This window comes from Haliotis cracherodii, unplaced genomic scaffold (genome assembly GCF_022045235.1).
Source record: "Haliotis cracherodii isolate W230 unplaced genomic scaffold, xgHalCrac1.p SCAF_9, whole genome shotgun sequence".
NCBI lineage: Eukaryota > Metazoa > Mollusca > Gastropoda > Lepetellida > Haliotidae > Haliotis > Haliotis cracherodii.
The window spans coordinates 41,294,040-41,313,773 of NW_027266343.1; the positions used below are offsets into that span (position 1 = coordinate 41,294,040).

Genomic DNA, 19,734 nt, shown 5'->3' on the forward strand with positions numbered 1-19,734 from the left:
ACAATACCTGATAATGTTGTTTGTGTAATCAGTCATAAAAAGTCCTTTGTTGCATTAGGTACTGGTTTTCATGGAATGCAATGGCGACGTGTTTAATCCCTTTTATACTGAAATGTAATTATCGCTCTTTATTGAACTTTGGTTATTTAAGGATAACTTGACATATCAACATGCTAAATGATAGATAGTTCTGCACAGAAATCTAAAACCTTAAATCGGAACCTATACACCATCTGTCCTGTTCCTGTGTCGAACGCCATCAGGACAACAAGCTAATCAATACCTGCGTCAGAACTCCTTCATGTATTGCTTACATGTTGTGTTGTTTGTGGCGATTCCATGATTTATAAGTACATTTTAAGTACGACATTGCTATATCCAGTTAAGCTAAATAAGAATATCATAAACGCTGACACCTGTTTATTAGATGTGTTTCATGTGTGCATATTTCATATCATATTTAATATGAAATTAAAAATGAAAATATTTGAAAATATAACAAAAGTTCAAGCCGATATGATGTGTAGTCCTTCACTTGGAAACCAGTGGGTTCGTCATTTGTTGCAACTGTATCCAAAGTGTATTTTTCATTATGCAATCATAATGGCCTATTCAAACTCAATTGCTAGTACATGCCTAAAAGTCTTTTCGTATCATATTTAAAGCAATCTTGAGTTCTCGTTCATATGAACAAGTGTCAATATACTAATATTATCTCTAAATATAACTTAACATGAACTGAAGGATCTTGGACATATAACCCTTGTGATGGTTTTGTGTGGATGAATAGAGTATTGCCATTCTATTTGAACGTTTCCCGTGTGAGTTTCATATCATGAATACAACCATGTTGGCATTGCTTTGAACAGCAGGATCGACAAAGGGAAGCCACGTTATTTGATAAAACATTACGGGGAAAATTAGGATCGTGATGCCTGGTCAAATATTTGAGTCTGGTTAGGGGACGCATGGTAAATACCATTCTACACAAAATGTGATAAAAGCTATTTCCAATTATCAAGGACCATTATTTAAAAACATAGCCGTCCACGCACGAAATATACCAGATTAATACACGGTGAACACGTGTTTTTACGTTTTAATATGTTTAAAATAACATGTAGTCTAGATTAGATCAAGGATAAAAAGAACACCAACTAATTGCATACGTGTCTGATGAAAGCTACAAAGGTTACATGAGACATGTAATTTATGATCGATCCTTACTTCCGACCAACAAAAAGATTTAAAGCTGAGGAAGCGAGAACCAAGCTTCCTGCTGAATGCATACAGAGCTTCGACTTTTGACACATAAAATTGGCCTTTGGTTTGGAAAATGCACAGAATCATGTCCGTTAACATGTTATGGTTTGGTTTGTTTGTTGTTTAACGCCACACTCAGCAATGTTCTAGCGATAGGGCGGTGGAAAAAACTGGTTTATAGATGATGAAATCACCCGCGGCATCAGAATGTTGTCAATGATATTGTTGAATTGAGTTATTTATTTTACACTGCCGGCTTTAGGATGTGTTTATGGCAACATGATGACAAATCATAATCTTCACATTCGGATGCTAACAGGATATGTACATCACTACTCGAACAACGTTGGCTTTACATTGTTATTCTTTAAAACATCATACGTCTAGGATATGCAAAAAAGAGAAAGGCTTACGTGTTACTGTTGATGGAGATGTCCTTCTAACTAGAATGTTTCGAAGTGGTTAAGATATCGAGGTTCAAATGTGCACCTAATAATTTCCCATGCTGACTCTGCCTCTGTTCGCATCCAAGACAAGAAATATACATAATGTAACCTGTCACGCTGAGTCTCTCATTCGAACACGTGTGTGGGACGTGCTTCCGCTTTTCACGAACACCTGGTGTCCCGATTCACATAATGTTCACATCGATTCACATAAGTTTCACAGATAATCGAGATTTTATCGGTTATTTTCTGGTGTTTAGGTTTATTATTTTCAAACCTCTGTATAACATTTGTTCATTCATTTTCTTTCTAACGATGTTAATCAAACTGAATCGAAAACAGTGTATGAATATTCATTCCAATGCAATATCACCCGTGAATATCTGGGTAAGAATTGGTCTTCAGCAACCCATGTATGTTGTAAGAGCCGACTATGCATGTTTCAAGAGGCGGCTGACGGGATGTTCCTTCAGGATATTAGCATATTATCGTATCCCAATTGCTAATATTTATGTATATGATATCAATCACTCGTATGACCGGTGACCGCCTCCGTGGTCTTGTGGTAGAGCGTCCGCCCGGAAAGCGGAAGGTCCGGGGTTCGATCCCCGACCGCGTCATACCAAAAGACGTTAAAATATGGTAATTGTTGTTACCCTGTCTGGCGCTCGGCATTAAGGGGCTAAAACAAGGACTGGTCGGCTCGGAGTCAGTATACTGTGTCTGAGTGGGAGTACTCAAGTTAAACTGCGGCATGGTATCTCAGTGAGCTAGCACTATAAATCGGCATCAGTCCGGACTAGTACAAGCAGCCACACACACACGTACATGCACGTCGCTATATAAGTGCAATAATCTTGGACGCGACGTTAAACCCAATTTCACCTCACCTCACCGTATGTCGCGTCCAGACTCGAGTGCAGTGTTAAACAACAAACAAACAAATCCAATGCAATCTATCTCGATTTGTCGAATTACCTTCACTTACCCGAAACCTTCCACGTCAAAAACTCTTTCCGACTGTACGAAAGCGATTGGAAACACAACTTCCAAACACAATACCGCTGGCATGCCGTCAAAACAGGGCAAGTATAAAAAAAGGTTCAGTGAGTAGACACTAACAGATGTAGCACTAACATTTTGTTTGGGTTCTCCGACAACCTGAAATAATCACACAAATTGTTTTGAACTTCGGCAACGGCGCAAATGACGTTTGGCTCCTGTAAGTAATGGATGTTTTCAATAATGTGTTATTTGGACACACTTATCAAAGACCGTGCAACACGGAGGGCTTCGTGGAATGTCAGAGACAGTTCCGTGTAATTGACTGTTACACACACTGTGGATTTCTGTCAATATTAGGCACACAATTCTAGTTTATAAATACCTTCCTAGGCTTTGTATAAGAGAGTTCTGTCTTTCCGGAAGGGAGCCCATGCATTATGCGTGTCAACAGAAAACGATAGGCGTCAAACGATGCATTAACCTGTTTGAGAGAATATCTGGTATATTGGACAATTTGCGTTTTTCACCAACAGGGCATCCTATACCCGTACGTTATAGCTGTGACAGAGCTCTGGGGATTGAAATGATAACAAATTCGACAGAGCATTATCGTAACCTTATGACGAAACCATTAAAGGAAATTCGATTGAGCTTTTTTGTAACACAACCCTTGCGTAAACGTAAACTCGTCATGCAGACAATCGCATGACAACATCACACGTCAATATTTTGACTAACCTGTTTGAATTTGTTAAAGATTTACTCGTTGTGTTTTTGTTGGGGTTTATGATTTATATATCAATAATCTTCAGAAAATGATACATAATATTATGGTTAAGGCACATTTTTGGTCAAAGTTAAAATGATGGTCCGTATTCCAATAAGTGAAACCATTCTTCAGATGTTCGATTCTAGAAATAATATGAGCATAAGAAATAACAATGAAGTGGGTGATGCCTTAATCTAAATTATGTGTCACTGGGAGATATGGTGGGCTAGATGGCCAAAGGCGTCAGAATTTGTGTCTCTTGTAAGTGCCAGGATTCACAGATAGCGTCTTCGGATCCTATGTTCGATCCGGTTGTAACCCTTGGTCCATCAATGCATGTAGAGTAAGCTAAACGGATTAAGTTTTATGAATTATGCCGCTTCAACCCTTCTACCTGAAAGAAACTGATATGCTGTAATAAACAGACTGATAAGAAACAATGTACTTCGAATTCCTTGGGTTGATTAGTTGCGTTTCTGTGAGTCGACAGTCGATATATATATTAGCAATGGATGCACTGCATATGCATTGTCGATCCTAACCAGTTGTTTGTTTTATCAGTAAAAACCTAGGTAATCTTTGTTATGAGCTGATATCATAAAACCTTCAAATTATTGTATAAAACATCACGTGTTAATGTACAAGTATTGCTTGTTCTAACAACATTTTATTTAGGACATTATGGTTTAAAACACTTCGTGTGACCATCGTACATGTTTTAGAAAGAAGCGCAACACGAACCTGTCTCATTTCAACTGCATCCCCGCCTTTACGAAAAACAAATTAACTTAAAAACAAAACCTGGAAAATGCATATCCAAACACCAAATACGTTATCTTGTCAAACAGTCCACAAAGGCTCAACAGAAATGTCAACGGAGCCTCAGATTAAGCTATGAGAGAAGTAAAAAGACCACATCAATAAAGGGGAAGAACCGTTTTTCTGAGGCAGCCTAGTAGCAATTAAATCTATGAGTGACAGTGGGAACGTCTGTAGTCTCACAAGACCAATTGCTAGGGATATCCAGCCACCTGCTCTAGGAAAAGCGCGTCCAAACAAGGCATCTCTCTATTAAAGCATGATACTCTGTTAATAAGTGTGTCTTTCATTTCAGGCTGAGGCAAGAAGAATTCTAGAGTGCGGAAGCAAATACAATGGAAATGATGTCCTTCGGAAGTGAGGGGAGAGATACCATTGGGTCAAGTCGTTCATGCATACGTCTGAGGTACGACCCAGCACCTTGAAAGAGGCTTATTTCTTCTAATAGCCGAACGCAAAAGCATATCCAAGCCATTAAAGCAGTGAGACATCACCTGAGATCGCTATCAATGACTCCAGATACCCTTCAATTACTTTCTGTGCAGACATGATGTAATTCGATATGACATCGTGAAGACATTTTGTGTGACTGATAACCAATAGACTAATTAGAGAAGAACTATTGTGCAATTCTTTAACTTTGAAACGTAACTTTAAAATTTAAACGTCCTATTATATTTAAAGATCTTGAAGGTAATATCTTGTCAATGAATACTGTTATGTGATAAAGTATTTTAAAACTAATGTGTGTGTGTCTTTTAAGATGTACGAAATTGATATATATATTTTCTTTCTATATGTTAAAATAAAAAAAAAATATTGGATTCTTTCAAGTAATTTTTCTTCTATGGAGGAGATGAGATAACTGCCTTGGTTGAAAAGTTTCAGAATCTCCTGAGCTTATATGGCTCTAGAGAGGATAGAAACACAAAGAAAAGGCGACATTCTGAATCAACTTGTCGGAACTGAATGTAATAAAACCTCGTTATATTATAGTCCGGAAATCTTGCCTTCCGAACAATCAGCCATATACCTCCAAAGAACTATTGCTTCGTATCAATGGGTTGTTAATCCAGGAATCTGTTAATCAAGATCACTTCGCTTGGTACAGTACGGTCCTGATGAACAAGATTTAACTGTACTTTCAGCTCGTTCGTGAGTTTTATCGTTCTGGTGATTAATGGCCAGGAGGCCACAGAATGCGGGGTAAAGTAACTGCCGTCCATAACAAGGACTCGAATTAGAACAATTTTGGTAATGAAAGGAGTCTTTTGAAAATATTCATCATTCATCAAGCTATGCCCTCAGCAGAGTAAAAAAACATGATAACATATTAATCATTAAAATACTCTGATGTAGAAGACCCTTCCTAAATATGGAGAAGAAGTACATATATGGTAGTTGGTTCCCAATATCAACATTATCATACTGTTACACCTAGTCAACTACACATACTCAGCATGCATCTACATATACTCCATTATTTACACATACATGTCTACACACACTCCGTCTTCCAAACACTCCGTCATCTACACATGCTCCATCTTCCACACACACTCCGCCATCAACACACACTTCGTCATCCACACACACTCCGTCATCCATACATACTCCGTCGTCTACGCACACTCCGTCATCCACACACACACACATCATCCACACACTCCGTCTTCCAAACACTTCGTTATCCACACACACTCCATCATCCACACCCTCCGTCATCCACACACTCTCCGTGATCCACACACTCCGTCATCCACACACGCTCCATCATCCACACACTCCGTCATCCACACACTCTTCGTCATCCACACACGCTCCATCATCCACACACTCTCCGTCATCCACACACTCTCCGTGATCCACACACTCCGTCATCCACACACGCTCCATCATCCACACACTCCGTCATCCACACACTCTCCGTCATCCACACACTCCGTCATCCACACACTCTCCGTCATCCACACACGCTCCATCATCCACACACTCTCCGTCATCCACACACTCCGTCATCCACACACGCTCCATCATCCACACACTCCGTCGTCCACACACACTCCGTCATCCACACATTCCGTCATCCACACACGCTCCATCATCCACACACTCCGTCATCAACACACGCTCCATCATCCACACATTCCGTCATCCACACACGCTCCATCATCCACACACTCCGTCATCAACACACGCTCCATCATCCACACATTCCGTCATCCACACACGCTCCATCATCCACACACTCCTTCATCCTCCACGCTTTGTCATCCAGACACACTCCATCATCCACACACTCCGTCGTCTACGCACACTCCGTTATCCACATACACTCCGTCATCCACACACGCTCCGTCACTCCACACTCTTCGTCGTCTACGCACACTCCGTCGTCTACACACACCCCGTCATCTACACAATTCAGCACCCACACACAGAGTGACATCTCTACACACTCTGTCGTCTGCAAACGCTCCGTCCGTCATCTACATACACTTCATCATCTTCACACAGTGTCGTCTACACATACTCCGTCATCTACACACACACATCACCGTTATCTACACACACACTCTGTCGTCTACACACAATGTCATCCGCACACATGCCATCATCTACACTCACTCCGTCATCTAATTCTCTCCTTCATGTACACACACTCCGTTATCCACACACACTCCGTCATCTATGCACACTCAGTCATCTATGCACAGTGTCATCCATAGACCCTCCGTCATCTGCTCACACTCCGTCATCCACACACTCCTTCATCTTCACACACTCCATCACCAACACACTCCGTCATCTACACACACTTCGTCAACTACACACACTCCGTGATCCACACACACTTCGTAATCTACACGTTTCATCATCAACACAAACTCCGTCATCTACACACAGTATCATCCAAACACACTCTGTCATTCACACACACTCTGTCATCTACATACACTCCGTCATCAACACACTCTCCGTCATCTACACACAGTATCATCCACACACACTCCCTCATACACACACACACTCCTTCATCTACACACACTCTGTCATCAACACACACTCCGCCGTCTACACACTCCACCATCCACACACTCCGTCATCTATGCACACTTCGTCATTTACACACACTTCGTAGTCTACACACTTCGTCGTCCACACAGTCTGTCATCCTTGCACGCTCCGTCATCTACACACACTTCGTAATCTACACACTTCGTCATCCACACACACTTTGTTATGTACACACTCCGTCATCTACACACACTTCGTAATCTATACACACTCCGTCATCTATGCAAACTCGATCATCTATGCACACTCCGTCATCGACACACAGTGTCATCCACACACACACTTCGTCATCTACGCACATCCCGTCATCCACACACACTTCGTCATCTACACACAGAGTCATCCACACACGCTTCGTTATCTACACACTCCGTCATCTCCGCACACTCAGTCATCCACACACACTCCGTCATCCATACTCTTTCACCTACGCACTTCCGTCATCTTCACTCCCTTCCATTTACGTACTCTGTGTCATCCATCAACACAGCATGACATTTACACAGCCCAATCCTGTCATCTAAAACCGTCTTTTATCTAGACACTCTTATTTTCATTGGGGTAAGGGTGGCCCTGACGTCTAAGGCACCGCACTTCCCTCCTTGTGAAGATTTGCATCCCTTAGGTATGCCGGGAATCTATGATCTTTGGTTCGAATCATGATTATGCTTCTAGGTTTTTATCAAAGTGGTAAATATCTAAGACCTGCATCACTTCGTGTTTACCTCCCAAATCAAGCTACGGAGATGATATTCAAAGAAGCGTTGAACTTAAATATCTCCACACACACTCCGACATTTGGGACACCTGAAGACACACACCGTCAAACAAACATATTCAGTAATGTACAACCCCCGTCATCTATACACCCTTTCATCAACACGCTGTCATTTACACACACTGTCATTTATACACTCTTTCATCAACACGCTGTCATTTATACACTCTTTCATCAACACACTGTCATTTATACACACTGTCATTTATACACTCTTTCATCAACACGCTGTCATTTACACACACTAGCATTTATACACTCTTTCATCAACAAGCTGTCATTTACACACACTGTCATTTATACACTCTTTCATCAACACACTGTCATTTATACACCCTGTCTTTCATCACTCTCTGTTACCTACACACCCTGTATCATCAACACAATTTCTGTCATATACAAGTCTTCTGTCACCGCCTCCGTCATATGATAGGAAGCTCATTGTTCAGAAGAAACGTTACAGTTAGAATTCTAACAAGTAGATTGAGTACGTGTTTACATTACATAACGGGGTGTGGACATTGGAATATATATTTACTTGTTCAAGAGAAACCAATCCGAGGATTAAGTGTCATCACAACGTTGTGTCTGGGGAATATGAATGACTCACTATTCTCTAAAGTTTTGGTTCATCAAAAATGACCCAATGAGGGAAAGTAGTGATTCATATATTCTGTTGGTAACGACTCCGTATTTACTACTTTAGGTATACAAATTCTGTTTAAATAATTAAATCATAAATCATTGTTTATTCGAGCGTGGGAATTCAAGGTTATAACCCTGAAGAATGTGTATATTGTCAAGAAAAGTCTCTGAAGATTTAAAAAACCCAATGCATTACACATCCTTGCAAAAAATAGTAAAATAGTGAGATTTTGCACAATGCTGCTGATTTGACATTTGAAGGAAAGTATGTTTCTATCATTGTCCAACACTCCACTCTTACCACATCAGGAATAACAATCAAGCATGTAACAAGACACATCAATTAGTAAGTGGATCGTAGTACGACTCCAATTTGGTTATAACCATTGAACAGTAGTCTGTTGTCATGGAAACTGAACAATGCAGGTCTCTATAGATAAACCTCCAATCAATTGGAATAAATATATCTGTGTTTTGTATCATCTCGCATGAACATCCTGAGTTGACATTTAAAACTTGGTTTATTTGTATCACCCCAACGCGCTCAAGGTAGCCTATGAACACACCTGTGTTTTTGTGAAACGTACTAGTCAGCCAAAAGACATTCATCTTGGTAATGCAATGCCATAACCACTGAGTTGTGTATCTTTCGTCAGAGAGGCCAAAGTAGCAAGTTCAGCTCGAAATTTTAAAGCCATTGAATTTCGGTTCCTGAAAGGACTACACAATGTAACTTTCCTTCTGTAAGAAATACAATGGCTCTTTGGAGGAATCTCGAATAAGAAGATACAAAGCATGGGTGTGTGTTACTCAGCTGCGAATGCATATTCCATATAGTTCTCTGGAAATGAGATCCATGCTGTTTTACAAGTAGGCTTATGCCTAGATTTTGTTACACGTAAGGAAACCCTGATCCCTTGTGGAAACAAAACCGACAAGCATAAATCCGCGAAGGAGGGCTCGGCTTAAATAGCTGCTGCGTATATGTCTATCATTGATTTGTGGTTAAGACGAACTATCAATATACAACAGCGTAAAGTTTACGTTTCCTTAGTTTTGGACCTTTCAAAAATAACACTGGCTATGAAATGTCCATTCACGATTTTCATCACCAAACGAAACCAATCTTCGTATGTTCCTGCATCGAATGATTGGGTAAACATAATAATTATAATAAAATAGAAAACTCTACTTTGGCATATCCACTGGCGTTAGATGGACCCTTTAAATATATGTGCAGAACTCGTGCAGATATGTGTCTTAGACGTGTCAGGGTCGGTGGCCAGGCAATGGTTTCGAGTCGTAACGATTAGTATCCTGTGTCTTTCGGTGTCCTCTATCATTACTTTATAGTTTCAACAAACAATGGCGCGCCTAAGACCCGCGGGCTTTCCGCTGCACGTCATTGTAACTGATATATTGTTTAGAGCGGCGTTAAACCAAACTCGCTCACTCGCTATGGACACAATTCTCAAAATAGCTAAATGATAACTTTTTTTCAACGTGTAAGATTTTAAAAATTAGCCAAATTCAAATAAACAATACACCTTTAAGTACATCCGGATTAGTCGAACTAAATCCATTCAGGTTCAACAATGAATTCCTGTTTTGTACAAAAGACGCTATAATTTATAGCCCTTTTATAAGATAGTTTCACAACACATTGTATATCCAGTTATGGATGGTCCCAAGGATGTGGGGCCACACCAACAGCAGCCAGACATGGTACAACTACTCACGAGGAAATATTTAAGGAATAAACAGAAAATGTATTCACGTCAGCAAATACTTTTACCGAACATTCCACATTGGAGAACGGTGTTATGATTTAGCACTTGAATGGTATCATCAAAAGTGTGTGTTTTGTGTCCAGAGATAGTCAAGTATCCCTTTGATATCTGGAATCGCTGTGCACTATTACATGTGGAACTTTCGTCGATATTTATTTCATTGAATGCATAAACGAAATGTTTCCTAAAATGGTTGCTGATTTCTCTTAAGAACATTTCAATGGACGTTGTATGCATCAGTGGTCATGTACAATTATACATATCACATGTACCATTGTCATAGTATCTCCCATTTCAAACAGTGTTTATGGTCAAGAAGGATCTTAAATTAAACGTTTTATTCAATGTTATTTAATTCCTATTCTCAGTCATCTTTTACAATACTACAAGAAACCAAGCATACAATACGCACGTTCATGTATGACAAAGCTGTGGCATTCAATACAATGTACACATATGTGCTAGACATTTACCTTCGTAACATGTAAGTATAGTTGAAAATCTAATTTTTTTTTAGAAGAATCATGAACAAGTTTGTAATTGCTGACCATACAATTGTTTTGTTATCATATCTCTGTTTAATTAGGCAAACACACTGTTTTTTATACCTTTGACTGGATGAACACATCGACGTAGAAGACGACTTTGATATAAGCGAGGTCCGAATGATACATAAAAATGATACCGCAAGGTTTGACGTCGGATGTAATTAGTGATCTGAATGCTCGGATTTCGAGGTTGCTGCAGTTACTTACTAGGTGCATTTATAAAAAGTATGAATACTGCGATATGATCATCACTATATGTTTATATACTGGCAGGTTGTGAAGTCTTACGAAGTGATAAGGACATATATATGGTCTTATTTTCTATTACACAGCTTCTGTATTATGTAAGACTTTGACCTCTGTCGCGTCATTACAAAACAAGGTTAAAAGATGGTACTTGTTGTTACCCTCCCCGACATTAAGGAGATAAAAAAAGACGGGTCGACTCGGGGTCAGTATACTGTGTCTGAATGGGGTATCCTTGTTAAACTGCGGCATTATATCTCGGTGGTTCAGCACCTTCAAACCGGCATTAGTCCGGACTACGTTTTAATACATTTTAATGTCAGACTATGTATTCCGTAGACCGTGATAGGAACGAAGATTCCTCTTTGTTCAAATGAAGGGAGAGCGCAAGTAAAAAGCACAAGATAACTTTCAACTGATATCTGAAAGTACTACACATCATTTGAATAATTCGACGGAAACAATATCACATGGTCGGAGTGGTCGATTTCAGTTTGAAATATGATGTGGACATGACAGAATGCCTTGGCATCAAAAGATGGTGAAATGCAATTGCTGGAAATAGCACGTTTTATGATTCTGTCAAGATTAATGTTATTTCTACAATAGTGTTGACGCCAGGTTGTAATATCCGGCGATTTTATTGCAATTGTAATTATGTGTTAAGTGAGGTGGCCACATCGTGCTGAGAGCTCCAATGATGTATAATAACAGAGTTGGAATATAATGCCACAGAACAATATAAGATACCAACGATGAAGTATGAAGATCCCTTCTCAATAGCAGAACATTTCCGCACAGCAATTATAGCGTAAACGTCGGGCTGCCTGAAAGGTTCCATTCGCGGTAATTGAGGCTCCTTCGAGAGAAACATGCGTGTCTAGATTGTCGTTTAAAAACGTCCTTCGCCATGGATCGAATTTATAGTTTGATTCCATCATTATTAACAAAAGCAAATGATCGGATGGGGCGATTTGTTCCAAAAATTCAATTAGATGTTCGCCCCCATCGGCTTCAGATGAAACCTAAAAAAATGATCGTGAATAGGATTGTACCGTTTGGGATACTAACATATGATCCATTGTATGTAAAAACAGTCTGTTAACAAGTCGTAGGTTTTATTGACAATGTCGAATCAGGTCCAAACATGGGTTTCGTATCCCAGGAGACCAGGCTATTCATTGATCATTTGAGTGGATTACCTTTCACAAGGGTGTGTTAGAAAGAGATATTTGGACGGTCCCCTAAGGACGGGATTTTACTCTAGTGCCTTTCTCGTGGATTAGCCATTTCACTGGCTGAATTAGAAGCCGGGGTTTAGTGCACGGAGGAATGTTTTGGATGCATGTCTGCTGTTCACTCTTGGGAAACCGAAGCGTTTACATCAAGTTTCATCGATTCGGGCTAATTTGTGTTCTTTTTGTATTATTGCATTTACAGTACTTGGAACTCTCTTATCTTGAATTTTTTTATACGAAATGCGAAGATCTGTGTTTTTATTTCGATTGCTATTAAAGGACTACTTTCGCATGTGTAGTTTTTTATGCACATTGTGTCTCGATAATCGTGACTTTTTAATGGAAAGCAGCATCTTAAGTGCTGGTCTAAAACGAGATGCTCATATTTTAAAATATCTTTCTTCTCTTTAGAAATGTTTTGAAAAAGAGAAGGTTAGATTAAATAGAATGCAAGTGCCATTAGATGCACTTGCGGTCAGCAAATGTATAGCTCAAATATTGTCTTCATTTATGAAACTGTCATAGGCAAAGCTGTGCGCTGATGGGAACTTTCAGGAACATATGATTTGCTTATCACTGATTGCATGGGTGTTGGGGTAGCCTAGTCGTTAACGCTTCAACGGGTTCTCCATATGGGTACAATGTGTGACCCCTGGTGTCCCCCGTTGTAATGTTGCTGGAATGTTGCTTAAATACAGCGACTAAACCCTTTCCATATCCTGTAGAAATCTCTGCCTAAAGCAGAGTCGATTGTACGACTCCGACTATATCATGAGCATGTGTTTATGAATCAAATCAAATAGTAAACCAAGTTTTCGCGAAAAGCTAGCGTATCTTGACCCATCGGGGCACCCGTCACAAACAAATTATTCACCTGAAAAAACATATATGATACAAAATAGGGACACTGATGCGTCAAAATTGGAACTGTCCTCCATATGTCCACCATTAAACTTTTTGAAAGCTTTACTGAGGTCTTGAACGTTGTAACCTTGGTCAAACAACTTCTGAGCAAGACTCGTACGGCGCTCTTTAAAATCTTTGTAGAAAGAGCATGCTCGATTGTATCTCACAAATTCTGAAATGTAAACACCAAAGGCTGTAGTTGCTGGAATGTAGCTCGACATGAAGGGAAAGGTGACTATTAGAACGTTAAAGTCATCCCTCTTGTCACACAAGAAAGTGGTTGTCACTCTGAATCTTTATGCACAGATCTAAATATGAAACATATCAGGCGGGCTCACTGGTCTCCTATATTTCTAGTTCAGGTGGGTAGACTAGTGGAAGGGAATTTGCTATTTGATTGTTTTGGAACGATTTCAGACCAACGATATACCTGAGGAAGTTAAACGTCTTGGCCAAATTACCTTGTTTTGACCTTGCCAGTCCGAACAGAAATTCAGATTCATACGCATAAAGAAACAGATCTACAAGAAGAAGATCACTATTGGTGCCCATGGGGATGCCTACTTCTTGTCTAAACGTCTTACCCCAAAATGCCACGTAGATGTTATCAATGAGGAGGTTATATTTAGCATGTCACATATTATTTTCTCAGTAAACTGCTTTTGGCATTTGCTTTCATTTTTCACAAATTGTTCTGAACCTCTGAATATAGATACGGAACTGTATCTGTGTTCGTCACGTGATGTGACAAAAGGCCCGTGGATCAAGGAATGAAGTTTTACCTTGGGTTTGTCATGTGGGATAGTGGTGTACAAAGTTAAAAAATCAAATGTTATGACAGAATGGAACTTGGTTCTTTTATTTGAGATTGCAAAAACTCAAGCAAATCTTTTGATTTGAATCCACAGGGTATAAATTCCACTTTTCTGAAATACTTTCTTTGAATATAAAGAAAGTTATTCCTTGATTATATTAAGCATTATGGTCATCCTTTGAGACAGGATGTGGTGGAACATTTGCTGTACCCAGCAAAATATCTCTTTGTACGGATTTTTAAGGTACTTTGGAATTCAGTACAAAAGAGGAATGGACATGTCTTCAGGTTTTAGAGTCAAGTCAATAGTTGACAGTACTGATTTATGGTTTTAAAACAAAGTAAAGCATCACTCACTCACTTAATCACATGTGACCATGGACTTACCGTAAAACAAAACATATTGTAACGCTATCCGAAATGGAAGGACTGTATATGTAACACACTACTTTGACCGTTATGAAGATGTATGATGTGTTATTACCTTACTAAACAAGAGCGACAGGTCTGTTTGTGGTGAAACATTTAAAAAAAATGTTCTGCCTTGCTATGACGCAATGTATTGTGCAACCCGAGCATTCAACAATTACGAAGACGAGTTCAGCAAGTCCAATCAGCGCATATGGACATTTGTGAGAATATAAACAATGCGCACCTTGCATATTTGCTGCGAGTGTAATTACATCTGTACACTCCAACCCACACACTTTGTGATAATCTCTGTGATCACGTAGCTACTGAAAAACACACATCCTAAATTCATGTACATGACCGCTGAAGCTAATCACATTTCCCCTATGTCAGACAAACAGTGCTGTGTAAATGAAAGGACAATAATATACTGTAGCACATCACAAGGTATCTCAGCTGTTCTCGGAGATAGAACATCAATAAATATATCCTTCTGTCGGATTATGGTGAAGCTAGGTTACAGGACCAGCGTAGGCCTGCCTGCTCCGTTAAGTGCAGCGCTGTATTGGTAGTAACATTATGAATCCGTCATGAGATTTATCTAATGAATTGCACATGGTTTTACGACTTAGTATGCCACTCTTTCTCTGGCAACGGATAGTATAATCTCTAAATCTACATGTTCTTCCTATGAAAGACCCAGCTGTGTGACCCTAGTTTGTACCCAAGGGAAATCAGCAACTTTTGCACGACCTGCAAGGATTGAAAAGGGCGTATTTTAAAACAGGGAAAGTTGGCTAACTAATCACTTTTGGAATGGTGACAAGGCCGTACTTTAAGTGATACGTTATCAGTAAGACCATCGATATTATGAAAATTGAGGTATAATCATGTCTTTGAATGGCATTTAGAAGTGAATTCACATGCGGGAGTGGATGTCAACTTCTTTATTCTAATAAAATATGTTGACATTCGTATATTCTCTCTCTATCTCTCTTATTATTCACAAACGAGAGAGAATATATGGATGTCAACCTCTTTTTTCTTATAAAATAAGTTGACATCTATGTGTCCCTCTCTCTCATTATTGTGTTTTGTAGGCAGATTTCACCATCACATTTAAGCCATAAAAACTTCATTCAATTATATATTCGTTAAAGTGTACATGTGACGATGTATTTTACTCACATATTTTATTATGTGAAGGGAAAGATAATACATATCTTACATAGTCAAATCCCAGATAATAAGAATAATGTACTTAGTGAAGTTATTATTAATGTGATTTAGAAATAACGTGAAAGACTATTTGAAATACCATTGTCCCTCAATGTACAATGTGAAATGCGATGGACAATGGAATGGTTCAGCTCTCGCTTATAACGATTAGACGCAGGCTCGATTAACGGTTTCATTTTGCAACCTTTACAGAAATTGTATATAAGGAGAAGTCAGTAAAAGTTATTGAAACTGTGATTGCAAATGGTGCATACCACTTAAACTGCAGCTCCTTTAACATCATGCCGTTTCATACTGCGTCACGAACATGAAGACATCGGTGATGATGAAAGTTGTAAGTTGTTGTCGCCCATAAATGATGTTCACTATCCAGTTCCAATCAAACCAATCTAGACGAATAGATTATATCAGGCTTTCCATCTTTAATATGTTGCAGTTCCTATCTCTCACTAGAGTTGGCTTTATCTTTATTCCCTTAAATATAATCCCAACGAATTCATGCGTTAAATACCGGAGGTGTTTCTTTTAGAATTTGCTGTGTCCAAAGCGCAAAACAATTATGTTGACAAACATATGCAATTGATGAAAGAGAAAGAATGAATTGTACAAGTTAAATATTGGTAATGTCACTGTTCAATATACTGAACTGCCTTGCAATGATTAAATAAAAGCGAGAAACCCCTTTACATAACGACAAGAAATCTCTGCTAAAAGAGTCGATTGTACGCTTCCAACTGTATAACGGGTAGCCTAGTGGTTAAAGCGTTCGCTCGTCACGCCGAAGACCCGGGTTCGATTCCCGACATGGGTACTATGTGTGAAGCCCATTTCTGGCGTCCGCGCCATGATAATGCTGGAATATTGCTAAAAGCGGCGTAAAACCAATCTCACTCACTTACTCACTCCAACTGTATAATGATCATGTGCTCATATCAAATAGTGATGATACAAGGTGTTCTCGAAAAGCCGATCGAGTCCTTCCCCTTCGGTGGCAAAAACACATGCAAAGGCAAATCAGTTATTCACCTGAAAAAAGACGGGAACATAAGGTGCAAGTCAAAATAGGAAATTGCATAACTTTTGTCACCGAAGAGTCAAATTTGGAAATTTCCTCCACATGTCTTACCATCGAAAAATTACTGAGGTCTTGAATGTTTAACCTTCAACAAAGTCATGCTTCTTTTAAATAATCTAATATGACAATAGCGGAGTCACCTCAACTTGGTGAAATTCTAGCCTATTTATATAATATCAAATGTGTGACAATTTGTACGAAATGCTCTAACAGTGAGTTGAGTTGAATAATTTTCTCCACTATATTGCCTTCTACGTCCAAAGGAATTTGTTTCGTCGGTTAATCTCTGTCAAAACCACTCATGCCATGTATAATGACAACTGTATTGCAAGACAATCTTGATGTACGTGTATTAACACCGTCGTCCTCTGATTAGCCAAGCCCCGTGATAGTAATATAGAACCTATTGCAACTGGGTTATGCGGAGACAATAGACACATAATTGTGGAACGTTTCACTTAAATTGTTGCCCCAACGCAAGCCATGAACAATTAACTGCTCAAAGAAAGGAATTATTACAAATTACGTCGTTCAACATTATAGTAGTTTTTTTCCTCTGAATTCAGTGACCTGTCCCTGAAACTCTGTTTAACGTTTATGTCACTGCCTGAAGTAGTTTCTAACGCTTTAAGATTTCTTTTACACAGTCACAAAACCATTTCCATTGTCATAAGAAGTCTCTGCCAAAAGCAGTCGATTGTACGGTTCAGAGTATATCATGAGCATGTGTTTATGAAATACTATCAAATAGTGAAGATACCAGGTGTAAGCGAAAAGTCGAGCGTACCCTGTCCGTTTAAAGCAAATCTTTCCACTACGTACAACTATCCATCATAGTTTTATTCGTTGATATCCGTCGTTGCACCGTATCATCTAATGAGGCGCTATAGATTCGTATTTGTCTTGGAGCAGTATAGATATGATTAGCTTGTGTGGCATTGATCACAGGACATGTCAATCAAGGGATGCTCATTTCCATACAGCCTTCCTGTTTGTCAGAAAGCAAATAGTCGTTATTTATGTGTTTCGTTGATCTTCGAAATCGAATATTTAAACAAAAAACGTAGGACACTAAACAAAACAACTTCAATTTCATTTTCTTGAGTTCGGATATTTTATACCATACGAATGGAAAATGGTTCATATCATGTTCATAAAATCAGAAACAACATGCATGGAATGCATGCTACAAAAGGTAAAATCGCGAATAATATCCAGAAAAACATCAAAGTCTTGATTCTAAATCTATTCTAAATTTAACAGTAGCAAATTGAGACATCACAATTAGTTTAAGTGTATAGTCTTACCCGACGCACTACATTATTGGAACAAGAAAAGGCATAGACTAGTTTCAGGTTCAGGAATATTGGCGTTGTCTGATTTGAGAGCACTATTGTTACAGTCTGGGATTGAGCTACATGTAAGGTTGCATTGACACATTGTCGTGGCACGGTTCTTCAATTATGTCATAGATTGGAAACTCGTTACACATAACAGGAGGGATGCCATCATACCCATATGATGAATGGTGATGGATGGTCATAGGCTACAAACAAGATGACAGATAATGAACATGTGTTCCAAGACCAAAGATGACGTTCAATTATGAAACATGGAGTCATGATTTTGTGATCGCATCGGAAAAAGCAGATTAAAGGCTCCTTGAAATGGCACATATGACATTGTCGCAAATGGAGCGGCAGTTTCTGAAACAGCTTAAAAAAAGACGAAATTTTATGTTTTCTAATACCTGTAAATATGGTAAGTTTATGATAATGGTCTGTTACTGCCGTGAGGAAAAAGTATAAGGTTAAGATGAAGCAATGTAATAACACACCACAATGTCTGACGAGGCACATCAAGGCGACCGTAGAGAATGCATAGTACATTACACCACAACAAAAAAGTTTTCATGCGGTTTTCATGAAAGAATAAAGGCAAGCTGTTAATTTTCATACGTTATAGTTATGTCCTTTAAGTGTGATTATCATCGTTAATGCCATTGTCTACACAAATTAATTAATCATTTATTCACATTAAACACAGGAATAATGTGTTTCAATTTCATAAATTCCATATATAACGTCAAAATCAGAGATGAACCAATTTCAATACATCAACCGAACAGTAAAAGGCAAAATAGTGGTACGTATTATATAAATGGATCACTGAAATTCAGTTATGTCACCAGGTGTTCGCGAAAAGGTTGAGTATGTCCTGCCCTAGCGTAACAAACAACGTCTTATCCATCATTGTAACACCCACTTCCTAGTAGTATCCAGGATATACTTTCACGTCAACCGCAACGTATATCAGCATCTATATTTAATGACAAGAGAGAGACCTATAGTCAGAGCAAACAGTGTCTTCCAAATCATTCCCAATATTTCTTCTTCTTCTAGCATCAACATCGAAATGGACATTGCCTCGGCATCAGTGTAAAATGCGTATATATACACGTATGCAGATAATGGACATTTTCTTCTTGAGTAGACATGCTGGACATGGACTTGGACTTCGAATCAATATCTTTTTCTGTTGGTCGTAAAGTTTCTTGTGAGAACGCAGGGTGTCCCACAGGTGCTTATGTTCTCAGTAATGTTTATTTCAGTGATATAGCAATATACTTTTCTCGCGGTGTCGAGTTGACTCTCATTTAGATGC

At 39.0% G+C, this 19,734-nt stretch overlaps 1 protein-coding gene across 1 annotated transcript in view; it reads left to right on the top strand.

Annotated features, from left to right (window-relative positions):
- LOC139453104 (cerebral peptide 1-like) overlaps nucleotides 1–19,734 on the top strand; it is a 50,324-nt gene that overhangs the window by 22,272 nt on the left and 8,318 nt on the right. The window contains exon 2 of the mRNA XM_071234728.1: nucleotides 4,598–4,708. Coding sequence (XP_071090829.1) covers nucleotides 4,598–4,663 — 66 coding nt within the window. The 3' untranslated portion in view covers nucleotides 4,664–4,708. The remainder of the gene's footprint in view (nucleotides 1–4,597; nucleotides 4,709–19,734) is intronic.